The sequence below is a fragment of the Orbicella franksi genome, chromosome 5 (genome assembly GCF_964199315.1).
Source record: "Orbicella franksi chromosome 5, jaOrbFran1.1, whole genome shotgun sequence".
NCBI lineage: Eukaryota > Metazoa > Cnidaria > Anthozoa > Scleractinia > Merulinidae > Orbicella > Orbicella franksi.
This window is the reverse complement of record NC_138149.1, coordinates 25,813,930-25,840,274: the sequence shown is the minus strand read 5'-3', so window position 1 is coordinate 25,840,274 and position 26,345 is coordinate 25,813,930. Positions and strand designations below refer to the sequence as shown.

Here is a 26,345-nt window from a genome sequence, read left to right as displayed (position 1 = left end):
CATATATATTAAAGTGTTCTATTAAAGTGTTACTATGGTTTACAGTGTTTTAATCGTTTTCAATTTAAAATTCTGTATTGAGTTAACCCTCTACCATCTACGCTCTACGCTCTACGCTCTACGGTTCTATGTACAAGCGTAGAGGCTTACAACTATTGCAGCAAATATTAAAGCGCACGGGGAATGTTTAGTGTTATTTCGGTTTACAGTATTTAATAATCTTTTTAATGTACAATTCTGTATTGAATTTACCCTTTACGCTCTACGCTCTGTGCTATATGTTCTACCATCTACATTCTACTCTCTACGTTCGACCAGCTACTCTTTTCAATCTAGGCTCTACGATCTACGATCTACCATCTACCCTCTAAGTCCATCTACGCTCTACGTTCTACCAGCTACTCTCTTCGATCTACGCCCTACCATCTACCATCTACCCTCTAAGTCCACCTACGCTCCACTCTCTACGTTCTACCAGCTACTCGCTCTACGCCCTACCATCTACCACCTACCCTCTAGGCCATTCTACGCTCTACTCTCTACGTTCTACCAGCTACTCTCTTTGATCTACGCTCTACGCTCTACGATCTACCTCAAGCCCATCTGCTTGGGAGGTTATTGGAATTTTTAATTTTTTTTTTTTTAATTTTTTAATTTTGTAACGAAGATTAGTGAGCAGCACAAAGGAAGACTACTTGTACTTGTAAACTTTTTCGTTTATTTCCGACGCGCTTCGTCTCTGTCTGAGACTTCTTCAGGGAATGATTACAACTAACATTGAACAGCATACATAGCACATAAGCGTGCTAAGTTTAACTTCCCATGGAAGTGAAAAACTACTGAAACATGCTGTAAACGGACGTTACAAGAAACGCCTCAATTAATGCACATGTTATTGCGTGTTGTTATATTTTGGGGGCCATACGATTAGCGCTAACCGTATGGCCCCCAGAAATATAAAAAAAAGTTAAAAAAAAAAAAAGTTAAAAAATATTAAAACATTAAAACACTAAAAAAAGACACTTTTTTGTTTGGAAGGGTTCCAAAGAAATCCTATTAGAGTTTCTTAGTTGTCTCTATAGCAAGAATGATCGTATCAAACTTATGTACTATGTTATTGACGAAAGTAGTATTTCGTTTCTCAATTTATTTCTTTACAAAGATGCTAATTTCAGCACTCTGCAGTTTTCTACCTATCAAAAGCCATTAAATAAGTATCTGTACATTCCCTTTGAGTCATTTCATCCCGCGAGCAACAAAAGGGCCTTTATTAGAGGCGAGCTTATGTGCTATACTAGAAATAGCTCCACATTTAAAGCTTTAGCGAAACGCGAGAAATTCTGGAAGCGCCTCCGGCTTCGCGGTTACCCAGTTGGGTTTTTACTTCCTTTATTGAGGGAGGTTAAATACGGTGACAGTACTAAATGGCTTTCGCTAAAACGTAAATCGCGCAACGATAGAATGGCAGTCTTTAAATCTACCTGTAACTGTAGTCATGCTAACTGATGCGAAGGACATTTTGTTACAGTGTACTCAAAAAGTGCGAATACTTAGGTCACGTGACTTTGAACGCTTAGTGGATGCTTTGCGACCACGTGGAGATGTTGTTTACTAGTTTTTAGGGTCGTAATTCGTCGTAGAGATTGCTGTTCATTTCAAGTTCGAATAAATGGTTTAACGCAGAACCATACTGGTAGCAGAGCGAGGTTCACGTTGGGGAAATTTGCCGAATTCAAGAAAATGCCGTTAAATTCGAAGAAGAAGAAGCGCCGCGACCGAGCGAAGGGCACAGACAATGGCGAAGATATCCGCGATGAAATTGCAGATAAAATAGAAGAGCAAAAGAGCAAAAGATCAAGAAAGCCAAGTCGAAATCGCTATTCACAAGACGAAGAAATCAGCTGGCGGATTTATCAGAAGATGGAGTGGCGAGTAACCGTGAAATAAGAGCGTCGAGGAAAAAAACTTGACGAAGCCTCTGCAAAATTTGATGGACTGTCATTAAATGACGTCATCTGCCAAGGACCAAAGCTCCAAAGGTATATCTTTGATGTACTGCTACGTTTTCGACGGTTTCCGGTAGCCCTGGTATGTGACATTGCAGAGATGTATCTTAGAATTGGGATATCACCCTCAAGTAGACCATTCCATTGTTTCTTGTGGAGTGACGTAGATCAGTCAAGACCTCCAGATGTTTATCAGTTCATTGGCCTTGTCTTTGGAGTTAACTCGTGCCCCTGTCAAGCACAATTTGTTTCTCAGAGCATGCAAGGGAAAACCAAGAGCACTACCCGAAAGCTGCCGAGACAATCTTGGAGTCTACATACATGGATGACAGCATGGACTCTTCCCCTATAGCAAAGAGGAGTACGTAAAACTTTATGAGGAACTATCAGCACTGTGGGGGTCCGCAGGTATGCATGCCAGAAAGTGGCTTTCCAACTCAGAGCAAGTACTTAAGAAGATACCTGAAGAAGACAGGGCTGCAGAAGTGGACTTCAACAAAGGAAATTTGCCGTCAATGAAGACGCTTGGTGTGTTGTGGTTGGCTAAGGAAGATGTTTTCACTTACAGAGTGAATCCGCCAGACGAGAAGTTCCAGTTGACCAAGCGAAATTTCCTGCGCAAGATAGCCATGCTGTTTGACCCTATGGGGTTTCTGGCACCATACGTGATCCAGGCAAAGATTCTACTGCAAGAGATGTGGACCTCAGGATTAGATTGGGATGACCCACTAGACCAAAGCCAAGCTAGACAGGCCAAGAAGTGGTTCGAAGAGCTCACAGAATTGTCAGAAGTGCAAGTCCCTCGTTGCCTGCAGTTGAACTCAGATGTTGAAACAGTTACCTTGCACACCTTCACAGATGCATCAGGGGATGCGTATGGTGCGGCAACTTACGTTATGTATAAGTACAAGGGTGATACAGTATCTACCAGCCTAATGGCCTCCAAGACACGAGTAGCACCATTATCAGCTACAAGCATTCCGAGACTCGAACTTATGGGAGCTGTTTTGGGACTAAGATTAGCCCTGTCCATAGCCAAGGTTCTTAATATTGACGAGAACCTACTCACATTCTGGAGTGACAGCATGAATGTGCTGTGGTGGATACGAATACCCAGTCGCAGTTTCAGACCATTCGTAGCGAATCGGATAGGAGTAATGCCTGATTCAAGCAGTCCTACTCATTGGCGTCAGGTTAGCACACACCAGAACCCTGGTGACCTGCCAAACAGAGGAATGTCTGCGGCTGAGCTAAAAGGAAACGAGATGTGGTGGAAGGGTCCGAAGTTCTGAGCATGCCAGAAGACACATGGCCAAAAACAGAGATTGATGTAACTCCTGAAGCAACACTAGAAGTCCGTAAGAAAGTGAGGACAACATTCGATGTACCAGAAAAAGAATCAGTATTGTTCGCGCTGAACCCACAAGTGACTTGGTGTTTACACCCCAACAGATATTCAAGCTGGACCAGATTATTGAGAGTTAGAGCATGAGTACATCGATTCATGAACAACTGCGGAACGCCGACAGAATAGAGGAGGTCTGGAGAACCTACCAGTCAAGAGATCTCAGATGCAGAGACTGACATCATCAAAGAGGCGCAACAAGAAGCCTTTCAAGAAGAATACAAGGCACTGGCTAATTTCAAGTCTGTTTCGCGAAACAGCAAATTGTTAAGTTTGAACCCCATCCTAGATGAAGATGGTCTGCTTCGATCAGATTGGAGACTGCGTTATGCGGACTACCTGCCTATCGATGCTAGATATCCAGTCATTATGCCGAGGAAGAGTGGGGTGACCAGACTAATTGTGAAGTCCTATCACGAAAGAAGTAACCATGCAGCGGGAACCAATCACACATTGTCTTTGCTGCCCGCCAGATTCTGGATCATGCAAGGTAGAGAGGAGATTCCTGACTGGGAAAGAGAGTGCTGTGAATGTCGGAAGAGAAAGGCAAGGCTGCTGAACAGATAATGGCTCCCCTACCAAAGATTCGACGTAAGTTGCCCTTACGAGCTTTCGCACGAACATTGGTTGACTTTGTGGGACAAAGAAGAGGGGCAAGAAGAGAGCTTAAAGATACCTTTGTTTATTTACATGCCTAACATGAAGGGCTATTCACCTAGAGATGGCCTGTGGGCTGGACACAGATTCCTTTCTGAACACATTTTATTGCATGGCCAATCGGAGAGGGCTGCCAGAAGAGGTGATTTCTGATAACGGAACTAATTTTGTAGGCGCGGAAAGAGAGCTGAGGGAGTTCGTCGAGCAACTGGATCGAGAAAAGATTGAGAAATCAGCTGCCAACAAAGGAATCAAGTGGAATTTCAATCCACCATGGGCACCGCACTTTGGTTGGGTGCATGAGACAATGATCAAGTCAGAGAAGAGAGCAACGTACGCAATGTTGGGAATTGCAGATGTGACCCATGAAGAGCTGATGATAGCATTTACGGGTGCAGAGGCACTCACAAATTCCAGGCCTTTGACGTATCAGTCCGCTAATCCCTCAGATGACACACCCATCACCCCAAATCATTTCCTGATTGGACAGGTAGGAGGTCAGTTAGCTCCTGGATCAGTTGATAGTGGCCAGTTCAGTCCCAAGAAGAGATGGAGACGGATGCGAGAACTAGTGCGACATTGTTGGCACCGGTGGCTGCGAGAGTGGCTACCAACTTTGAATCGTAGGTCCAAGTGATGGAAGGAACAAAAAGATGTCCAATTTAATGATGTAGTTTTGGTAGTCGCACCCGACACACCGCGTGGGCAGTGGCCGCTCGGTAGAGTCGTAGCGGTCTTTTCAGGAAAGGACAAGCACGTGAGAGCTGTCAAAGTCGGAGTTGGCGCAAGGAATTGTTGAGACCGCTCACCAGAATCTGCCCATTAGAACTCCTTACAGAGGATGACACAGAAGAATAGAACAATAGCAAACTTTAAGAGAACTAGAACTATTAATAGTGAATCTTTAAGCTAGAAACACACGAAACTCCTATTGATAGGTCGATGAGCCACTGGCCCATCGAGAAGGGAGAGTATGATGTGAAGGACATTTTGTTATGTTACGCTCAGTGGATGTTTTGCGACCACGTGGAGATGTTATTTACTAGTTTTTAGGGTCGTAATTCGTCGTAGAACTCGAGATTGCTGTTCATTTCAAGCTCGAATAAATGGTTTAACTCAGAACCACTAACATCAAGCTGGTTATCCAGAGACATTTACCAGACTTGGACTGTATTCTCAGTTATAAATCTACTACTACTTTAGCACAGCTATGTAAATAGTACGTTTTCTTTTTGCGGGGGGGGGGGGGGGGGGGCGCATACGATTAGCGCTAATCATATGGCCCCCAAAATATAACAACACGTAATAACATTTGCATTGAGGCATTTCTTGTAACGTCCGTTTACAGCATATTTCAGCAGTTACTCACTTCCATGGGAAGTTAAACTTAGGCACGCTTATGTGCTATGTATGCTGTTCAATGTTAGTTGTAATCATTCCCTGAAGAGACGACGCGCGTCGGAAATAAACGAAAACATTTACAAGTACAAGTAGTCTTCCTTTGTGCTGCTCACTAGTCTTTGTTAAAAAAATTTAAAAAATTTAAAAAAAAAATAAAAAATTCCAATAACCTTCCAAGCAGATGAGCTTACAGGGTAGATCGTAGATCGTAGAGCGTAGAGCGTACATTGAAGAGAGAAGCTGCTAGAACGTAGAGAGTACAGCGTAGATGGGCTTAGAGGGTAGATGGTAGGTGGTAAGATCGTAGAACGTAGATCAAAGAGAGTAGCTCGTGGAACGTAGAGAGAAGAGGGTCGATGGGCTTAGAGGGTACTGAGATGATAGATCGTAGAGCGCAGAGCGCATATCGAAGAGAGTAGCTAGTAGAACTTAGAGCGTAGATGGGCTTAGAGAGTAGATGGTAGATGGTAGATCGTAGAGAGTAGATTAAAGAGAGTAGCTGGTAGAACTTAGAGAGTAGAATGTAGATGGTAGAACATATATCGTAGGGCATGGAGCGTAGAGGGTAAACTCAATACAGAATTGTACATTAAAAAGATTAAAATACTGTAGACCGTAATAACTCTTTAATAACACTTTAATATATATGAGATCATAAAGAAAGCCAATAAATTACAATTACATAAAATTACAGCATCGCAGATGATCAAGAAACTCGCACTCGCAACCCAATATTTTTTATCACTCTACCGGTTTTTTAAGCCTCTAAGCTAGTGTAGAGAGTAGTCAACAATTCTTGAACTGATAAACTCGTAAATACGTAGAGCGTAGAGCGTAGATGGTGGAACATGGAGTGTAAGAGCTTTAAGAGCGTAGCGCGTTGACCGTAGGTGGAAGAACATATAGCGTAGAGCGTAGAGCGTAGGCAGGGTAAACTCAATACAGAATTGTAAATTTAAAACAATTATTAAAGCACTGGAATCCGTAACCACATGCACCCAACATTCTCTAAGCGAGATATAATATTTGCTACAATAACTATACGCCACTACATCTCTAAACTACGCCACTAAACATTCAAAATACTACCACAAAGTCGTACGTAGAGCTCTACGAAAATTTGTACGCCTAATCGAGCTTCATAAAACGGGGTGGGTATACAAGATTTATATGGCAGTCAAAAACCACAGGTAGCCCAAGCTCGCAAATGAGTGTGTGTCTTGAAAACAAAGACCCCCTAAGACCCCAAAACCTGAAAACAAAGACCCCCATATTTTTATTGATAACTCGCAAACTGACCTAATGATCGCCCTGGTCTGCGAGATCAAAGATTCGAAACGCGTGATCCCCTACCGTGATATTTCGTTTGTTACGCATTCCTCTCAATAACTAATTTGGCGTTTCGCGGCCATTCGAGATCAATTGCCGCTCAAATCGAAGAGAAACCGGAACCTGGAGGACAAAATAGGAAAAACCAAAAACCACATCGGATACCAAAACCGAAAAACCGCTACTATTTTTTACGAAAACCGACAACCAGATGCTGAAAAACGAAAAATCTGCAAACCGCAATGAACACCAAAACGGAAAACCCGAAGTCTTTTGGCTCAAAAACCGAAAAACCGATCTAAAAAATAGCCAAAACCGCAAAACCGAAAATTCGGGAGATGCACGTGCTAAATCTTGTGAAGAAATGTTTAAATAAGCGCTGCCCGCAATTTTTAATGGACTTTTTTTATTTTAATATAGACATTCTACAGAGAAGAACGCGGCAAAGCAATCATCTCCGTCTGCCCTCCGTTAAATTAGAATATACAAAAAAGCTTTTTATTATCACGGATGTGTAGTTTTTAATTGTAATTTGTAGTTTTTATTAATCGTATTTTGAGACAAATTTTTTATATGCTTTTTTTAGGGTATTTTCCTATTAGTTTAGTTGGGACTAGTTTTAAGTATTTTTAACATATTTTTATATTTCTATTATTGTTTGCCATGTTTAGTTTTTAGTTTTTATCTAGGGCTTCTACGGATATCTGTTTTTGTAACTGTAAGAGTTACCCTAGCTAAATAAAATTATTATTCTTCTTCTTCTTCTTCTTCTTCTTCTTCTTCTTAAAATTCTTTAGGTCGGGTGGAAAGAAAAAGGAGAGAGTGCTGAGGTGAGGGGGAGTACAGTGCAATTGTCAGTTTGTCAACCTCGTGCTCTCCCCGGGAGATTAAGAGCGGAGAGTGGTACATATTTTAAAACTCCACCCCTTTCCATCAGAATTAGAAAAACACAATTTTTGGGGAAACTGACAAAAAGAAGAGAAAGTACAAACAGAAGACTCAAACTTTTAATTTAAACTGTTCTGTTCAGCCAACTGTCAATCCGGCTTTAGATCACTTCATAGCACACTAACTTCCTTGCTTGGAGCTAATAACAGTTGGTCTGTCAATATTGACAACGTTTTTATAAATGGTGAAATATTCATAGATTTAAAAAAGGCTTTCGACACCATTGACCATAAGATTCGTTTACGAAATTAAAGTAAGCTAGCTATGGCATTGAACAAAGGACCCTAAAGAGGTTTGACTGCTATCTAAGTGATCGTCAACAAAAGTGCCTATAGTTAATGGTTCGGGGGGGGGGGGGTACTCCCAGAAAAGTTGGGTGGGGGTGTGCGGCCCACTTCCCAAAACCCTTACCCTGTTTATGACCAAAATCGCCTATTTTGACTACCCTATCTATGACCTGGCCAAAAATTTGATACCCTCTTTATGACCTTTGCAGCTGGCACAGTTGCCCTAAACATAAGTCATGAAAGGCTTTTGTTGACGGTCTTATTGATAATCATGAAAACGTAGCTTCTTCTAAGAAACATACCCAATTCAAGGCTAGAGCGCCAAAACCATACCCTATTTAAGACCAAAATAGCCAAAATCGATACCCTATTTATGACCAAAATGGCTGAAAAACCCTACCCTTTGGGGCTGCACATACCTATATAGCCCATGTAAGGGAGTATCCCCCCGGGTTAATGGTGAGCTGTCTGGTGAACGTGCTGGTACCTTTGGTGTCCCACAGGGAAGCCTTATTGGTACCCTCCTTTTCCTGATCGATATTAACCCTTCGGGGACGACATTTTCACAAAAAAAATACCGTCTAATCAGCTTTTATGGTTGCCGTGACGCTAAATGGGCCTAAGTTTTGCTAAAAATAGCTATGTTTTACCAAAAAGATGGATTTCCCGAAGATGAGGTACAAAATTGTGCAATATTTCAATTCGGTGCATGCGCATAAGGCAATTTTTTTTTTTTTTTTTCGCCATTACCCGCTCTGATATTTTTTCTTGCCCATTTCCTTTCCTTTTCTCGGCCCTTTTACTCTTGCTACCTTTTGCGTTCCATATTCTTCCTGGCTGCCGTAAAAGGTTGGGTGTTAATTATGGGAAAAGCCTAGAAAGGGACCTTGATCAATCATAGGTATAGTGGACCATTTTACCACCATTTTTGCACCAAAACTGATAACGTTGTTTTTCAATTTGCTACGTCAGAATGTCGTCGATATCCAAAACCGACCGTTGTACGGAAAGGTCCATCCTAGCTCTACTATCTGCTTATCACGAATATCTGATGACGTTTACACGTAAATTGATGACATCACAAGTGGTACAAAGAGCACGACCATTAATTACGCGTATTTGGGTAATTGGGGCTCAAAGGGTCAACGACTTGCCGAACTGCCTGAGTAAAACCTTACCACGAATGTACGCCGACGACACAAGTATCAGCATCGCCGCCAGTAGCTTACCAGAGCTTGAATCGAGCACTAAACACTGAACCAGCTAACCTTAATGAATGGCTTGTAATTAATATAAATAAGCTTTGCCTGAATATTGCTATTGTTATCGTTCTGTGGGTTTCCACTACTAAAAGAAAGACAAGGCCGGACACTGATTTCCGGAGTGCCCGCCGCTCGAAGCGAATAAATGCACTGAAAATAACCCTGCCGGCTCAATTCCTCAATCGCGTTAGATCGGCCCGAGGAGCTGGCAAACAACAAAGAATACAACACAGCAACGGGTTAAGTAGATTTTATTCACAAAATATAAGAATAATTGGCTTTTCAAGCAAAGCAGTTGCATTCCCATACGAACCTTTATAAATTCAAACCGTTGTAACACAACACCTCCATATGCTGCAAGGCGGGAGTCATGTTTCGCGTGGTCAAATTCGGTCGTTATGTAATAGTACATGCCATATGTCACGTTAGCCTGAACGTTCGCATAAAAAGGAAAAAAAAAAAGGATAACATTGAGAGCTTGGGCCGCCTGTGGAGGGATTTGACCATCCACCCATCAGTATTGCAGCTATTATGACCAATATTGTCTCCCCTGTCAAGTTTGCGCAGTTTATCGGAAGGGCACAAAGAATTGTACGTGGTCATGACGGCCCGGAGGCAGCAGGAATTTTAGCAGATGTTGTGACCCACAAGTTCTTCCAACTGGGGGAAAAGATCCAGGCATTTGAAGCGGAACAATTAATTCCAGCTGACTGATAATCATTTAGACACTATACTGAAAACTACTCTTGTGGGGTATGGATAGTGTTTTGTTATAATTGCTTTAGGCTCCTAAGAGAGTATAAAAAAACTGTGCAGTTTACTTTTTGGAAATTGTTAATTACAAATTTGTAGACATTGTCGATTAATTGTCAAAAATCAATAGCTCTAAACACAGAATTTCTTTGTTTCTTGATGGTGATGGTCGATCTCTGACAACCTTTTTTGAAACCCCATAAACACTGGCAGTGCAGTTTAAGGGCTGAGATAATGCATTTCCCTATGGAATGCCTAATTTGTATACAGTATTCAACATTTGCTAGTGGTAGACCCTACAATGATACTATGTCTGCACCATTTCTATTAAGAAAGGCACACCAAACTGGCCAAAATTTGTTACCACTGTTAACTAGTACTGGTTTCCAATCTGGGTCTACACCAGTCTGGTTCCACCATTGGCCAATGTGTAGTTTATGTTGCAACTCCCTTATGCACGCAAGGGAGATTAACTTCTTTCATACAAGGTTAAAACAGTTAAAAATAGAAGCCATTTTCCATGTTTCTATTTAACAATTAGATTATCAGCTCAAGATTTCTATGAGGTGATAGTTGATTGGGCCGAAGGCCGAATCAACCATCACCTCAGAAATCGAGAGGGAATAATCTAATTGTTTCAGTAGAATTCAACTGAAATTAACGTAAATAACAGTTTCCAATTATTTTTCTATGTGGTATCAAGCTTCATGCTTAAAGAAAATCACATGTACTGAATTGTTATTGGAAATTTGCAGTTGTCTAGATGCACACACCACTTTTTTCAATATTTTCAAGTTTTTCTAAAGTCAAGAAACCAGTAATGTCTTTATTTTAGTCTTCTCAGGAATTAAATCATCCATTTAGATCTAACGTTTCCTCCAAAACTTCGGGAATACAAAAAATGTTGCCATTTCGTAAACGAGCGAGGGCCACTGCATTTTAATGGCTGATAGTGTATGAATAGCTCAGCCAATCAGATTGCAACATTTGCATTAGTATACTAGTAGAATTATAGAATATAATATAAGTCCAATTATTCTTGCATTTTGATTGGTTCCTACTCATGATCTATTGGAGAACAGATGTCAAAAGATGTCAAAATATGACAAGAACATCAGTGACACTCGTATACTAGCTCGTGTGCCACTTTTTTGTTCTTTCCACATTTTGATGTCATCTGTGATCTAGCTATTACTGAACAGACCTTCTCAAACTCATTAGTAATTCATCAAGTTAAAACAAAGAAAATCACAACCGTGAAGGAGGTTTGGATACCCGGTCTTACATAGCATAGATTCTGATGATTTTACCTCTCCATTTACTCCTTGGTTTTTGTTTCGATTGAAAAGATATATGAAACACTCGAGACAGTGTTTAATCGGCTATCCAAACATGTTGAATTTCATCAAAAATACTTTGCATCATATTTTCAACTCTCTTCTCGGTGTTTGGATATCCCGATGAAACATCGTCTCTCATAATTGATATACAATGTGTTACATGTACATAAATATATTTTTTTTTCAGCAGTAATATTAATCTAACATGCCAGACAAACAAGGAGCTGCATTTGATATCACCATGAGAACATTTTTTTCTTCTACAACATTTTTATTAATCTAATTAAACATCTTCTATACAAGTTTCTTTATGTTTTCAAAAATTAATGCGATCACAAACTATTTGCAAATGTTCCATTTTCAAACTGACTTGCAGAGCCAACATGGGAAGATGGAGAGAATAGCAGTGGGATGAAGGAGACAGAGCCATCTGACCAACACTGAAAAAATACAGTTAAAATAAATGAATTTGATTCTCATGTGATGGAGTTTTGTAGAATCATGAATTATCCCTTGTGTGTTTCAAATCAAATAAATGCTACTGAGTACTGCTTTGATGTGATCACTGTTTATTATGCTGCACAAGGTCAGGGATTTCATGGTACGGGGCAAATTGACCGGCTGTGAACTGAGTACTTTGCCAGGCTGCTTCATGCATCAATATTTTAAAAAGTATAATTGCTTTTGTCTCATGTTCTTTTTACTTGCATGTGTCCAACAGTCTTCTACTAAGTTGAGCTTATTTCAAATCAAAGAAGCCCCAATTTTGCTGGTTTTAGTACATGTTATGTCCCTTGTATCTTTAAATTGAACAACTGATTGATGCACTGGGAAAACAATATGTTAATTTTCTGCATGCATGACTGCCTACTTGAAATGTGTCAAAATTATGAGGGCATCCACATGGAATTATGGCTACCCGAAAAGAATGCAGCTAATAACCCAAAATTTTTCTGCTCCACTCAAGGAAAAAGGTCAAGAGGTAGGTGCAATTTCATGTGATATAACCTTTGAGCCTCAAAATGTTGAAAAGCCCATATACTGCCTGAGCTTGGCAAAGCCCTTCAGGCTGTGCAGATTTCCTGCCGCATGTCATATCCTAATGCCCTACTGTTAAAAACTTAATGAAACCCCTAACAAGTTGGTTGTAACTTTAACACCTTTGGATAGAACTTTTATTAGAAGTGTGAAAGTGCTCTCTCCTCCATATGCACAGAGGCTTTAAGTTTTTTTGGGGGGGGGGGGTGGGGAGTGGGGAGAATCTGCTGAACAACATGAGTGCAGGTGAAGGGTTACATGACCATTCAACTTTGCGCCTGCACTCACCTCGCACAGCGGCTTTCTATAAAGAATGTTCAAACCTCTGTGGATGGGAGTGAAAGTGTGTGTGTTGTAATTTACCTGTTGCAATATATAAATAAAATTACTTAATCTTTTGACTAGCATGTGAATGCTGTTTGTTGTTCAATATCAAGTGATTTTAGTCCTTAAACTGACCACCAAAGTCCATCTTAAGCCAGTTTTCAATATTGCTGGAGCCTAAGCACTGTGAGTGATTTTTTTAAAATTAATCAATCAGCAAAGTGCAGCAACTCTTATGAATTCACTCAAAAGAGTACAAGGTTAACAGCAAAACTTACAACAGTGAGAAGTGCTCCTTTTTTGAAGTCTTGCTGGAAGGTGACAAGTTCTGGGACTGTGTTAGGAGGGCCTTGTACAAAGCCACTGCATATTACAGAATAATATTATAAATTACTACTTTCAAGATTATCATTACTATTAACTTGTGTTGGAACCTACAAACATTCTGCATTCAATATATTACATAACTGGACTCTTAATAACCTTTATACATGTTTGCTGGATCATACTTACAATAGTCAGAAATTCTTTTATTAATTAGAATTAATAGGTGCAAATGTACCTGCTAGTCAGTTACAAATTTAATTGATAGACTGTTCACAGCCCTCTATGTTCTCATATTTTTATTTGATCATTGAATGTGCAGATAGAATTGTGACAGAAGTGGATGCAAGCACAAAATGGAAGACTTGATTGGGTAGGGGTTGGGGACCGAGAAAAATAGAGTCGCTGTAGACATCTTTCAAAAAAAGTAAATTCCCTATTTCTACAGAGATGGAAAATTTCCATTGGTTTAGAGGTGACAAAAGTGTCATCACCTCGACAACGGCCGATCATAATTGTGTCCAGGCGGGTTTTGTGGCTTGTGGCAGTTGTCATTACTGAAACGTGTTGTGATTCGTAATGGAGCGATTGTTTTTAAAATAGAATCCTGTTAAGAGGAATTTCAACGTTTCTTCGCTCAAAGATGAACAGAAAGGGGCCACTGTTCATCTTCTTCAGTTGAAAGATTTTGTTGCAATTTTGCCAACTGCCTTTGAGGAAAGTCTGATATGCCAAGTTTACGCAGCAGCAAAAGCAATGCAAGTGGTGCGAATGTTGTTGTTCTCATTGTTTTGCCACACAAGAGCATCATGAAAGAACAAATTGAAGAGATGGAAGAGCTCAGGATTCCTTCCATCCTTTTGTCAACAATGGACGATGTGCTTCTGCTTCTTTTAAGCTTCTTTTAGGAGATGGCAGAAGAATTTTTATACGCAAAATTGCAAAACATGTTATAGAACAAAGATTCTGTGCTAAACAATATTGTGTCATGTCAAGCTCATTGTAGTTGACAAGTGTCACACCATGTAACACCTGAATAAATTCTCTGCAGATATGTAAGATGTTTTGCAAAGATTCCCCAATTGAAGAGCAAAAGATCAAGCCAACATCCTGCAAAGTTGGAAGGACCACTTGATTTCCGCTTTCTCCCCCTTTTAGCAGCTTTCTTTTGGATCAAGTTGAGGCAGTCGTCTGAGACAACATTCGCAACACCTGAATGCACGTACGTGTTGTTGTTTGCGAACTGATACTTTAAATCAATTTAACAAGCAATTTACCGCTCAAATTTTACTGGTCCAATTTAATTAATTGGTCAAGGGGTGGAGCTGTTAGCAACAAGATGATAACAGGGGGAGGAGCGTAATAAGTCCACTTTTTAAAATAAGTCTACAGTCTCTCTATTCTTCTTGCTCACTTTGCTCGCAAATCCCACCTCCACCCCCGCGTGCTTCACACTCGCTTTGCTAGCTTTTTCTTTCGCATGTGTAAATAGAGAGGCTGTGAACAGCCTATTAATTGACAGAACTTTGTCCACACAAGTTAGAGGACAGATCTGTTACAGCCCTGCACTGACAGTTTAACATTATAGCATTGTTAATTAAAATACAATAAATATATTCCAAGATAATCAAAACTTTGAACAGATTTTTAAAATATCACTCTGCAATTACTATATACAAAGTTTCAATTCTGTGGTAAAGTATGAAAGCAGTTCCTTTATTATTTATAAAACCAATGATTTGGACTTTTGAGAGTCCAAGGAAGCCTGGATAATCAAGGCCGGATCATATTGCTACTAATTCAATGTACATGTCATGTTGCAGGTCATTTTGTTCTTTAGGTCAGAGTGATTTCAATCTAGGATAATTTGAGTCAAAGGGGAAGGGGGAGCCTGGGCCCAATAACTTATTAGAGCAACAAATTTCATAAGCAAATTTACAATAATTTCCTAGTGGAGATGAAAATGGATCAAGTGGTCAAAATCTAGTTGAGTACAAAATGAAACAAAATGATGAAGGGGTAGAGTTGGGGTTAAGGGGAGTTGATATGGGATCCTAGCAGGGTAGGGTAGGGTTAGGAACTGAGGGGGTGGGTGGTGTGCATGTTATTCTTTGTAAGAACTCCCCAAAAAGTGAAAGAGACCTTGTTTGAGACAAATTAATCTTGGTTTAAATCATTCTGACCTAAGGAACAAGTCATGTATATTAATTAATTAATAACTATTTAACAAGTATTCATTGCCAAAATTTACTATACAATGTACATGTACTCCACTATGTCTTTTACCTGGGCATGATTTCAAATGTCGGTTCCAATCTTGTTTTGAACACAGCAACTAGTTCTTGAGCATGTTTGTCTTCATCTGACATTGTGTGGAAAGCAAAAACATGATTTCTTCAGCAATGAACACTCTTCTCACAAATAACTAGCAAACTTCTAAAAAGAAAATAACCTTGGGGACTGGGTTAAATAGGGGGTGGAGAAAAGTTTCTGCCATAGATGCTACGTTCCACTGAAGAAGACATGCTGGTAATTAATATGTAACTACACTGCACTTGGAGCCAACTAGGCCAGCCACTTTGAACTTATGACTTCCCCTGGGTAGGATGCTACCCAACCTGGCAATGGAATTAGCAATCAGATTCTTGCATTTGTTAAAGACCAGCTGATGTTCTACATGTACTAGGCAAAGCTACATGTAGGAAACATACACTACATAACTCATTGATTTCCAATCTCCCAAACAAATATTTATCAATTATAATTACCTTCAATAGGGAATGGTTAACATCAAGTGACGTTATAATATTTATAATAAATAAAGTGTGTAACATGAGCAGTCACATGGCTCATCACAAGGTTCCTTAAAAATAAATATCGGTAATGTATTGTCTATCACACTTTTATTGACATTGTAACTTACTGTTATCGTGAACCTCGAGAGACCTCTTGAATCAAAGTCTAACACCATAACAATTTCATCATGTACATTGAATTTTGGATTTCAACAAGAATTCAAAACGTTGCCCACGACCTTTGTGAAACAACAATGTAGTCTGAAGGCTTTCCTCACCAAGTTGTGCAGTACTGGGAGCAGGGCAGTCCACTTCCACCACATAATAGTATGCATTACATACCTTTAAATATAACTGCTAATCTTTCACCGAGTGGATCCCAAGCCATGGAACAAACACAGCCCCCTACAGTCACTGACTGCTCATCCAGCTCCCAGCTGTATGATGCCAAATCAGCACATCTTACAGCCAGCCGCGCACCTTTTGCCATGGCTGTTTTGTTGCCCCCATCACCTTAAATCAGATATAAAAAAAACAAACTTATTACATGGCAAATGTTCATAAATATTCCCCACATATTAAATGACATTTTTGTTCCATGTTAAATATGGACGGGTGTAATTACACATTATGGTGCCCCTTGGTGGATGTTGTCAAAGTAGGTGCAAATTACTAGTTGTCAAGAGTTATGTTAGGTCGCCTGCAAGCAGGCTCACCTTTGAGTTGCACGTGCAAGTGAAGAAAGCAAAGCTATCTGGCTGGGAGGAATCTGGTGTGAAAATGCCAGCATCTTGACTTGCCTTTTATCAACAAGAGGGTCTACGTTTGTACCACTAAAGGGCAAAAATAACTCTTAAACAATATACTCAGAAATGGACGATGCTGCCTTTACATGAATTAATCAAACTGTTTTGATAAGCAACCCCATTAGTTTTAAATAGCAATCCCTGTATCCAAACTACAGTAGGATTCATGGATTAATAAATGCATTAATTATGGTACTGTAGGTTATATTTTCAGTCATTTTATAATTTAGTTAACATGCAATTAGTGTGAACATACCAGTATTCAGTTGTTGTTGTTACAAGTCAGTTTCTATTTTTTGTTTCAAAGCACTTACCAACATCCTGAAATTGTAGTGAATATAGTGCAGGTTCATTTGCTACAGCAAACACTAGAATTTTCCCATCAGGACTCCAGCACACTGCCTAGTGAACATACACATGTATAGAGAATAAAAATTCATTTAGAAGCACAGTGAAACCTTGCCTTGCAACACCCAGGTAATGACTACCTTGTGGGAAAGGATAAGAAGTAGATAAATGTATTAAATACCATTAATTCAACACATGTATTTGTCTGCATCTTCTCTTTCCCCACCTCCCTTACAGTCAATTCACAACGACACAAAGGAATGTGGGCGGGTCAGCAAACAAAGTGGGAGTGGTTGTTATACAAAAATTTGAGCCCATTCCATGTGTGATGGATAAGAAGCCTTGCGTTACACATGTGTTAAGTTAATAATTATTAGTAAGCTCTTTGGTATTTTGTAGATGGAACCCGATCGTTTATTTGGAGAAGGAGAAAAAGAAGGAGAAAAAAGCACACAAGGTGTAGATTCAGTTGGTGGAGATATTTTGGAGATATTTGCTCGTGGAGGTATTGTAGATATTTACTGTGTTACTCGACTTAGAAGGATTATAAGGATTATAACGTAAGTTTCTCATTTTTGTTGTTTCTCTCACTTTAATATCATTTTGTTCGTTGATCTTTTTTTTTCTCTTTTTTTTTCTCATTTTCTCTCGTCAGTTATTTCGTTGCGTAATGCGCATTTATGTAATTTTTAGTTCTCACTGCATACTTCAATTCATCAAATAAACCAACAATCAAGAGCCAGAAGTTGTGTGGTTGATCAGGATGAACTGTAAACTGATACTTATCAAACAAGGACTCGGTTCGGGAACATGACACCATGGTTTGGTGATTTTTGTGGTAGAATACTAATTAATATACATAATAATAATTACTTATTATCCAATTTCAACAAATATGAGACAAATTGTCATTAAGGGCAGAGGCTTATATTAAACCAATGTACACCTCTCGAATAAACACTGATTCTCTATATTCCAAGTACATTGTTTATAAATAAATCCTTGTCAAAGATTTGCTGTTCTCTCATATAACATTTAGAGTTTCCCTCATCCCCTTGAATGGTTGATAACCCTCTACCGTCTGGACCTCAATGCCGGGGGTAACCCTGCGATGGACCAGCATCCCATCCAGGGGGGAGTAGAAATACTCCTAGTTACTTCATGCTACAGAAACTGGGATAAGCTCCGGCCTGATGGGCCACTTGGCTCGCATGCAGACTTTACCTTTACCTCATCCCCTTAGTAGAAGGTGACCATGAAAAGTTTAATCCTCATCCTCATGGTTGCAACACATTCATGCAATGGATGTAGGAAGAAAATTACAAATAACCTGAAAAGAGATTTACTATATATATTCTGAACTTCCCTCCACAGAAGTTCGAAACATTCCTTATAGAAAGCCACTGTGCGCATGAGGTGAGTGCAAGCACAAAGTCAAATGGACTTTAAGTAACGCTGCACTTGCACTCATATCGTTTTGTGGATACTCCCCACCGGAAAATAACCCTTAAATGAGCCTCTACAGAGAAGAGAGTGTACACTGTACCTAAGATATGCATGTCAACAACATACTATTTGAACTTTTTCCACATATTTTTACAATCATTTAATATATATTACGAATATCAATAACAATTGTAACAGTTATCATTAATTCATCATGATAATAAACTTCCAGGGAGAATGTTTGCTTAATTGTTTTAACACTGTACCTGACAGGCTCCTGACAAATTTGACCACTTTTCACAAGTCCACGTCTGAGTCTCCCAAACCCTACATCAAATTTGAGTTACAAATCTGTCATTTAATAAATGTAATTCTAATTTTTTTATGAGCATTAAATAGGACTAAATAGTTTCAGCAAACTAAATGAATTAATGCATGTAGCAGTAGAGGACAGTAAGTTTGTTTTTAACTTCTCCTTGGTGTTGCCCATGCTCTAACCTGAACAAGCTGGAAGGTGTTGCAGCAAATAGATTTCTCTCGTCTGGTGACCATGCTGTGAACGTAACACCTCCTCCAGCCCTATATAAAGGGGTGGCTGTCTCCAAGGCAACATCCCACACCTTTAATATATATAAAGACGAAATTACAGCATATCAACTCTAACTGATTACAATAAAATAAATATTTCATATTTAATTAATAATTTATTATTATATCAATAATGATACAGGGGTTTCTTGCGTCAAATAATGTGAGATCAACATTGGCCTTTTTGAATATGTACCCACCTACAATTAACAAGCCAGGGCAAGGCATGAAAATGAATGACCCATAAACTCTTTTGAAAATCTACAGCTTAACCTGTGACTAGTTGCTGACATAATTATAACAATTATTACAATTACCATTTTCTGGGTGTTGAAAATGTTTTGTTATAATATAAATATATGTACCTCCCAAGTCAAATACATTTTTTAATTGTAAGAGAATGTGCCACATGTCATGGGTCAAAACTCACTAGCTCCCCAGGGAAACAACAACTTGAACTTTTGACTTACACTTTCTAGTCCTGTATGAAACTGTTCTTTTTTCTGTCACAATTTTCTACATAAAATTTTCCCTCACTGATTTAATGCATCCACTAAATTAAAATTAATAATGTTTCACTTAGAATTATTCTCGGAAAATAAAAAGTGAAATCAATGTACAAAGAACTTCAATATGAAGACAATACATCCTACCATCAAGTTACCGTCTGCTGGAGACCCGGACACCAGTAATTGTCCACTGGGACTCCAAGAGACAGTTGTCACAGGACTGTGGCCTGGATAAGATAGATGGCGAACAGAACTACCTCCTAGCCTGAAGAAGAATTGGTTAAAATTAGTTTTTAGGATTTAACAATAAGAAAGCAAACAATCAAACAAGCAAATCGGCACCTGTAAAGCAAATGTTTCTGTCGACCTGTGTCAAATTGTTTTTGCTTTTGTAAGGTTGAAAAAGGTTATCAATAAATATTGATCTTGGTGAAAAATTGACTGTTTTCTATGAGATATTAAATAAATGTTAAATTTTTAACAACCCAATTTAAAATTTTAAACCTTTGTATGTTTCCAGCAAGTTTCATGATATAAGATTGTTGAAATTGTTTATTTAACTAGTATATCACACATGAATTTCTGATTTCAGATTTTTTTATTAGTTTGCAACTTTTACATATTTTCGACATGCTCAGTGCAGCTAAAGGATATGCATTGTGTCATTTTCTCTACACTAAAGCAGGTCAAAAGAGGTTCAACTCTACTCCCAGGGTACATTGTAGAAGCCACCATTTATTTACATATAAAACAGACCTCAGGATAGGTGAAGAAGGGTCAACAGTCCACACAAAGAGACCACTGTCGCAGCCTACAACCAACACTGAGCCTGACAATGGTCTGAAATGAAAAAATGTTGAATGTTGCTTGTCATAAGTGATATTCATTTTTAATTAATAATATTTATACATTTAGATCAGAGGTTTAGATTCAGTAAATTTATGTTAAATAATTACTAGGTTTATTAGCATTTCTATTTATAAGTAAGAAATGTGACAAGTATAAAGTATTTCTTTCTAATAAATTTTTTCCCAATAATATTATTTTCCAAGCTTTAATTTGATAGAGTGAACTTCAAGACAATACGACTCAGGGGTTTCATCAATGTTTTCAGCAGGAGGGTAACTGGTTTTCACACGCGGGCAAAACTATTTGAACTGAACTTTTTACCGTAATTAGAAAAACTTTCCATGAGATGGTCACACCAGCCAGGCAAAATCATCCTCACAGCCGGTCATTTTGCCCGATACCTGGCCCTTAATGAAACCCCTCACTGATGACTGTATAAATGTGTATTACCACATCTTCAGACTGGAAACACAAATTCTTGAAGGTCTAACAAAGATAACCATAGAAGGTTGCAGGTATTTTCGTATGGAGAACTTACCTCCATGCAACACAACTGACAGCCTTCTGTTGTTTGTGTTCAAGTACAGGAACCAAGTCACTGCAGACAAGAGATGATTGGGAGATTTAGAAAGAATATTATGCAAGATCTTTGAAAGTAGTTAAAAGGTAGTTGATACATGCAGACATGTCAAGTTATAAATTTTCCAAAACAAATACTTACATGTAAGATAAGAAATTTCTTTCATAATACAATTACGTGAGTGTCTAAAATTACATTATTACTATCTCCCCTCCGACTAGTAAATACACTAAGAAATGGCAATTACCTTGTTATAGGAAATTAATGCTTCATCTTCAAAAATTTGTGTTAATTTATATTTACTCAATGTTAATTTCTGTGCTGTTAAGTAAGTTGCACATCAATTTCCGTGATGTTAATTACCAGACTATTTCCCCCCAAATCTGTGACACACTCCAGACATTCTTGACACAGACAAACAATAAATTTCATTGGTGCACTTTACATTTGACATCAATCTTTCACATAAGCAAATCGTTTACTGTACTTCAACTGAATTTTCTTTTGTGTTTGTGTCATCCACCTTAGATCTGATCAATAGTTTCTTTTCACTTGTGACAGAATATTCCACAAATAATTATTTCTAATTAAAAAATGTTAGAAATGTGCACACTACGTTTTTTGACTTGTACTGTAAAATAGTGGGCAGGAATATTTCCATATACATGTATTTCTGTGACTTGCCTTGATAATGTGTACACTTTCACTGAATCATCCTGTAAAGACATCACAAAGGAAAGCAAAGCTCATTTTAAGAACAAGCAGTTTTTAAAAAGAACATCTTACATTGTAAAGTTCGCTTATTCTGATCAATTCAACAAATAAATATTATAACATGGTAACTACATAACATAAAATTAAAAATTTTACAAGGGACCATAGGAACAAGGACATTATTTACTTTAAAGTTACAGTCCTTCATTATTTGTGTGCCAAGAATGAGATTATAGATCTATGTCATGACGAGACGCAGGTGGAGTACCTGATTTCCAAATTAATAAAGTTGTGGTTCACTAGGTACTGTTAATTAAATTTCTGTCAACAGAGACAAAACTCTTTTTGACAGAACTTTGCTAAGTTGGGAATTTTAATGCCTATTGCTTCATACATGTAGACGTTGATTTTCAGACAGATTGAACTTCAAATATGCAAGGAATACGGGAATAACTACCCCACATTCCTTTGAGGCATTTCCAGATAGACACCGCTGCATCTCGTCATGTAGTAACATTTTTGAAAAAGTGTAAAAAATTTAATTTTTTTAACACATACTTGCCATGCCAGAACAAACTTAGCGACATGAGGGTGCCAGGCAAATGCCCTAATGGGTGAGTTTTTCCTGCAAAAAGGAACAAAATTTAATTAGTAATAACAATTCTTGATAAGAATACATGTACTGTACAGTATTGAACATTTGGTAATAAAATTGTACGTGGTATAGACCTGTATGCTGATCACTACCTGCTGTACATCAGGGGTTTCTGGCACCAGGAAAATTGACCAGCTGTGAAAGCGATTTTGCCCACCTGGTTTGAACATCCGCAAGAAGTTTTTTATATAAAGAAGTTCAGTTCAAAAAGATTTTCCTGTGAAAACCAGTTGCCCTTCTGCTGAAAATGTCAATGAAGCCATTGGTACAGTACAGATGTAGGGATCCCATCCCTCAAAACCTCCTGATGTTTAAAATGAACAAGTTTATCGCATAATATTACAATTTACTAGATATCTTAGAAGAAGGTTTTTTAATTAATTAAATATTGATTTCACGATTTATATTTACCACGATGACACAACAGAGAAGACATTAATCATTTCTTCTCTAGACAACTGCAAAACAAAAAAAAAAGAACAGAATTCTTAGTTTATAAACAAGGATTGCAGTGGAAGAATATCATGCTCCATGTAGCAGTTCTTCTAGATGGGTAACCAGTTGAATAACAGTAAAATAGCACTCATCATTAATTATTTTCCAGGTAGGAAAGGAAAAACCCGTGTCCGACTGCACGGGGCAAGTAAATTTTGCTCTTTTGCAAGTGAAAATGGAAGTTTGGTGGTCCGGTAAGCAAGTAAAATTAGCCTTAGTAGTCTTGTTAGTTGATAAGGCATGAACATTGCAAGCACACCTATTAGGCATGTAATATTTTAGTGGGGACAACTGAAAACTGAAATGTGCTGGCCTACTGGGCAACTAGATTTCAATTTTTTTTCCTACCCTGCTTGGGGAATTCACTATTGTTGAAGATGTCAGAGATACCCAAGAAGATGAGGGGGCTGGGTATGGTAATCATTCCGCTAAGGGATGTCCTGAAAAAATAACCTGTTGTTGATGACCAACATTTTGACAACCTGGGCAGGGTCAACAATGGCTTTGTCTTTGACAATGACCTCCGCTGAAGAACTTACAACAGTGTCAGTCACTAAGAATTTACAGCATTGTTTTCAGGATTATCCTCACCTTGAAGATCATGCAGGCCTGTCTAGACAAACTACACTAAAGATCTTATCTCTCTCCTCTACATGGGCTCCCTAGGGGAGAGGGTAGTGAGTTGGGAGTGGAAAGGCACATGGGGCTCCCCAGCCTCAGAACTACCAGCCTACATAGTCAAGAAAGCACAAAAGAGGCTTCTGCAGAGGAGAGAGAGATCTTAGATAAAATGTATTGCAACTTACATTTAAATGAGGAGATATGTTACCATACAGTGATAAGAACCATCTCACAACAGTGTCTGTCCCTCCACTCAAATGCCACAGCCATGACGGTACTTCAAGAGTAACATTATATTTCTTAACATAATAGTTATGTACATGGAAAGCAATTTACAATAGGCTGTGTTTGATCAGTATATCGATATTCTTACATGATGGCTCCGAGACTTTCAGAACAAACTTTAATTTATATTTGGTGGGGTGTTTTCTTTATATGCAAGTCTCTTTTGGGAATTGAGGGACAAAGAACCTAAAAATATTTGCAATTTTCTCCTGAAAGCCTCTTAGCTATATTAGAATATTGATATATTGAGCATGGCCTATTCAGATTCAAAAAAAAAACTAGAGACCAAAATCAATGTTAGAGTTGATTTGGAAAATGACAAATTCCACATAATTAGATGGCTATGTGCAATGTTTGAATCGACCAACAAAACTGTGATACCTACATTGTAAACTTGGTTTTGCTGGATGTAAAATGTGGAATTTATGTATTTATGCAGACTTGATGAGCTTTGTTTTTACGAAATCTTTCGGCATCACAAAAGCTTGAATAGTTCTCCTTGTGAAACATATCCATGGTCTTTTACTCTATAAGCGTCTATGATTTTCATGTACAATGTAACTTCAATACTGTAATCCCCTGATTAGTAATAATAATACTACAGACAGTCACTGTTAATAATAATTATAATAATGATAACGATAACGATAATGATAACAATAAAGATAATGATAATGATAATGATAACAATAATAATTATTATAATGGGTAGAGCATGCAACCCATTACTGGTGCTGTGTTTGAACACCCAATACATGAAAGACTCTGAAGCATTATTGTACAGAGGGTCCATGCTTTGGAACATGTTGACTGCCAAATAGTAATGCCTTCTTGAGACAGTAATCCACGCCAGAAAGTTCTTGTCCAAAAATTTAAACCCTCAGACACTTAATGATTCAATGTTAATATTACATTGGTCAGCTCAAGACTCAACAATTTTGTGTAATCTAAATGAAAAATGATTAATTTGCTGCACAATTTCTCAAAAAAATTTACATTATATGATAGTCATTACAACATTAACCTTGAAGTTGACAATCCTGATAGTTTATCAACAGTATATAATTCCTTTTAAAACAATAAATTATCATGTTTAATTTTTATCTGTGATGGATCTCATGTCACAACTCCACAAGCTCTTAGGTTTTATACACGCATGTTTCAGGTCTAATCTTGTACCCAGACCTTACTCTGTTTGGCATGGGACATCTGGGTCCAAGATTATGTCACCTCTATATCAAAAGCTATGTATCTACATGTACTGTACATAACTAGTGTACACACCTTCTTCCTTGTTTTTCTTGATTTCAAGCACCATTTCAGAAAATCCTCTAGAATGCCTTAAACGAAGTTCAACACAATAAAACACGACTTACTCAAAGTTCTTTAATTACTTGTAATTCCAGAATGAAATGTATCTAGATATGTAATACCACCCTCTTTCCCAAGTGGGAAGAAGGAATTAATGGTCGCAGTAATTGTTAAAAATCAACTTACCAAACCTTGAGAAGCTTTTTGTAAATACTTTCTTCTTTCTGTACCATTGTGTTCCATTCTTGATCAGATGGCCTTAACAAGCTATTCCCAGTCTTTACGCTCTCTGTTTTTATATTGATTAAGGGATACTTAATTCCCTGTTGATATATGAATTGACAAAAAACTGTCAGTTTTAAGATTGTGATATCCAAGGCTTTTAAGAGACATTGTCACTGACTATGTAATGCCACTTAAGCTCACAGTTGTGACATTTCAGGTTAAGACCCAGGCCAAACATCCAACTTTGTATGAGACAAACTAACCTGAGCAAACTAAGTTCATGATAAGTTTGATGTTTGACTCAAAAAAATTATAATATGTTTAACTTTTATCAGTTATTGATCTCATGTCACAACTCCACAAGTTCTTAGCTTTTATACATGCACGTATCAGGTCTAATCTCATACCCAAACCTCAAACTTGGGGGTGTGGGAGATCTGAGTTCCAAGATTCAACAGACGGATAGAACATGTAGGTTAATCTAAGTTTGAATTAAGTTCTACATCTGACCCAACAGTTGACCTTCACCCATTTGGATTAACTCAGATTGCAATTTGATTAGTTTGTCTCACGTGGAGTTGTACATTTGGCCTGGGCCTAATTGCGGGAGGGTAGTAGGATCGATTGGTCTTTTTTTCTGGGGGGAGGGGGAGATGGGATCAGATTCAGGATGTCTTGGGTACAGAATTTTGGGTAGGACGGAATTGTAACAAAAGTTGATAAACCCTCATACTGTCTCAGACAAAATAACCCTCATTCTCGCTGCTATAACTTAACTATAAGCTTAAATAAGCTTATTAAAGTTTATCCCACATGCATGTACGTTTACGTTGAAAGACCGCGACTATGAAAACAATTAATATTTTGTACCTGAGTAGCAGGAACATGTTTCGATAGCTCTGCAGTCTTGGAACTTTCAGCGATCAGTCTGGCATTCATCTCACATAAGGTTATCTCTCCTTCAGCGGGAGGAGGCGGAAAAACGGACAACGAAGACATCTGATTGGCAACAGAATATTCTTTCCGTCCCGATCAATACTTCCG

At 38.4% G+C, this 26,345-nt stretch overlaps 2 protein-coding genes and 1 pseudogene across 2 annotated transcripts; 2 read left to right on the top strand and 1 right to left on the bottom strand.

Moving 5' to 3' along the window:
• The first annotated feature begins 2,044 nt into the window (after positions 1–2,044).
• LOC145487901 (uncharacterized) lies at positions 2,045–3,978 on the top strand (annotated as a pseudogene).
• A 154-nt stretch (positions 3,979–4,132) lies between these two features.
• On the top strand, positions 4,133–4,705 carry LOC145487900 (uncharacterized). The gene has a single exon (XM_081466674.1). The coding sequence runs from the start codon at positions 4,133–4,135 to the stop codon at positions 4,703–4,705; it is 573 nt and encodes a 190-aa protein (XP_081322800.1).
• A 6,949-nt stretch (positions 4,706–11,654) lies between these two features.
• On the bottom strand, positions 11,655–26,300 carry LOC145487314 (aladin-like). The gene is made up of 17 exons (XM_081466068.1): positions 26,172–26,300; positions 25,263–25,399; positions 25,050–25,105; positions 23,666–23,757; positions 22,776–22,822; positions 22,268–22,334; positions 21,680–21,711; positions 20,954–21,013; positions 20,323–20,406; positions 19,711–19,831; positions 18,968–19,089; positions 18,736–18,796; positions 16,990–17,077; positions 16,212–16,382; positions 15,361–15,436; positions 13,029–13,113; positions 11,655–11,828 (listed from the first exon to the last, which is right to left on the bottom strand). The coding sequence occupies exons 1-17, from the start codon at positions 26,298–26,300 to the stop codon at positions 11,721–11,723; spliced, it is 1,536 nt and encodes a 511-aa protein (XP_081322194.1). The 3' UTR covers positions 11,655–11,720.
• Positions 26,301–26,345: the final 45 nt, after the last annotated feature.

Excerpts from the sequence above, each read along its gene's own strand:
- LOC145487900 (XM_081466674.1), top strand. The coding sequence starts at position 4,133 with ATGGCCTGTGGGCTGGACACAGATTCCTTTCTGAACACATTTTATTGC.
- LOC145487314 (XM_081466068.1), bottom strand. The coding sequence starts at position 26,300 with ATGTCTTCGTTGTCCGTTTTTCCGCCTCCTCCCGCTGAAGGAGAGATA. Across the intron at positions 25,400-26,171 it reads AACATGTTCCTGCTACTCAG|GGAATTAAGTATCCCTTAAT; the intron begins GTACAAAATATT and ends ATATATCAACAG. Across the intron at positions 25,106-25,262 it reads AAAAAGCTTCTCAAGGTTTG|GCATTCTAGAGGATTTTCTG; the intron begins GTAAGTTGATTT and ends ACTTCGTTTAAG.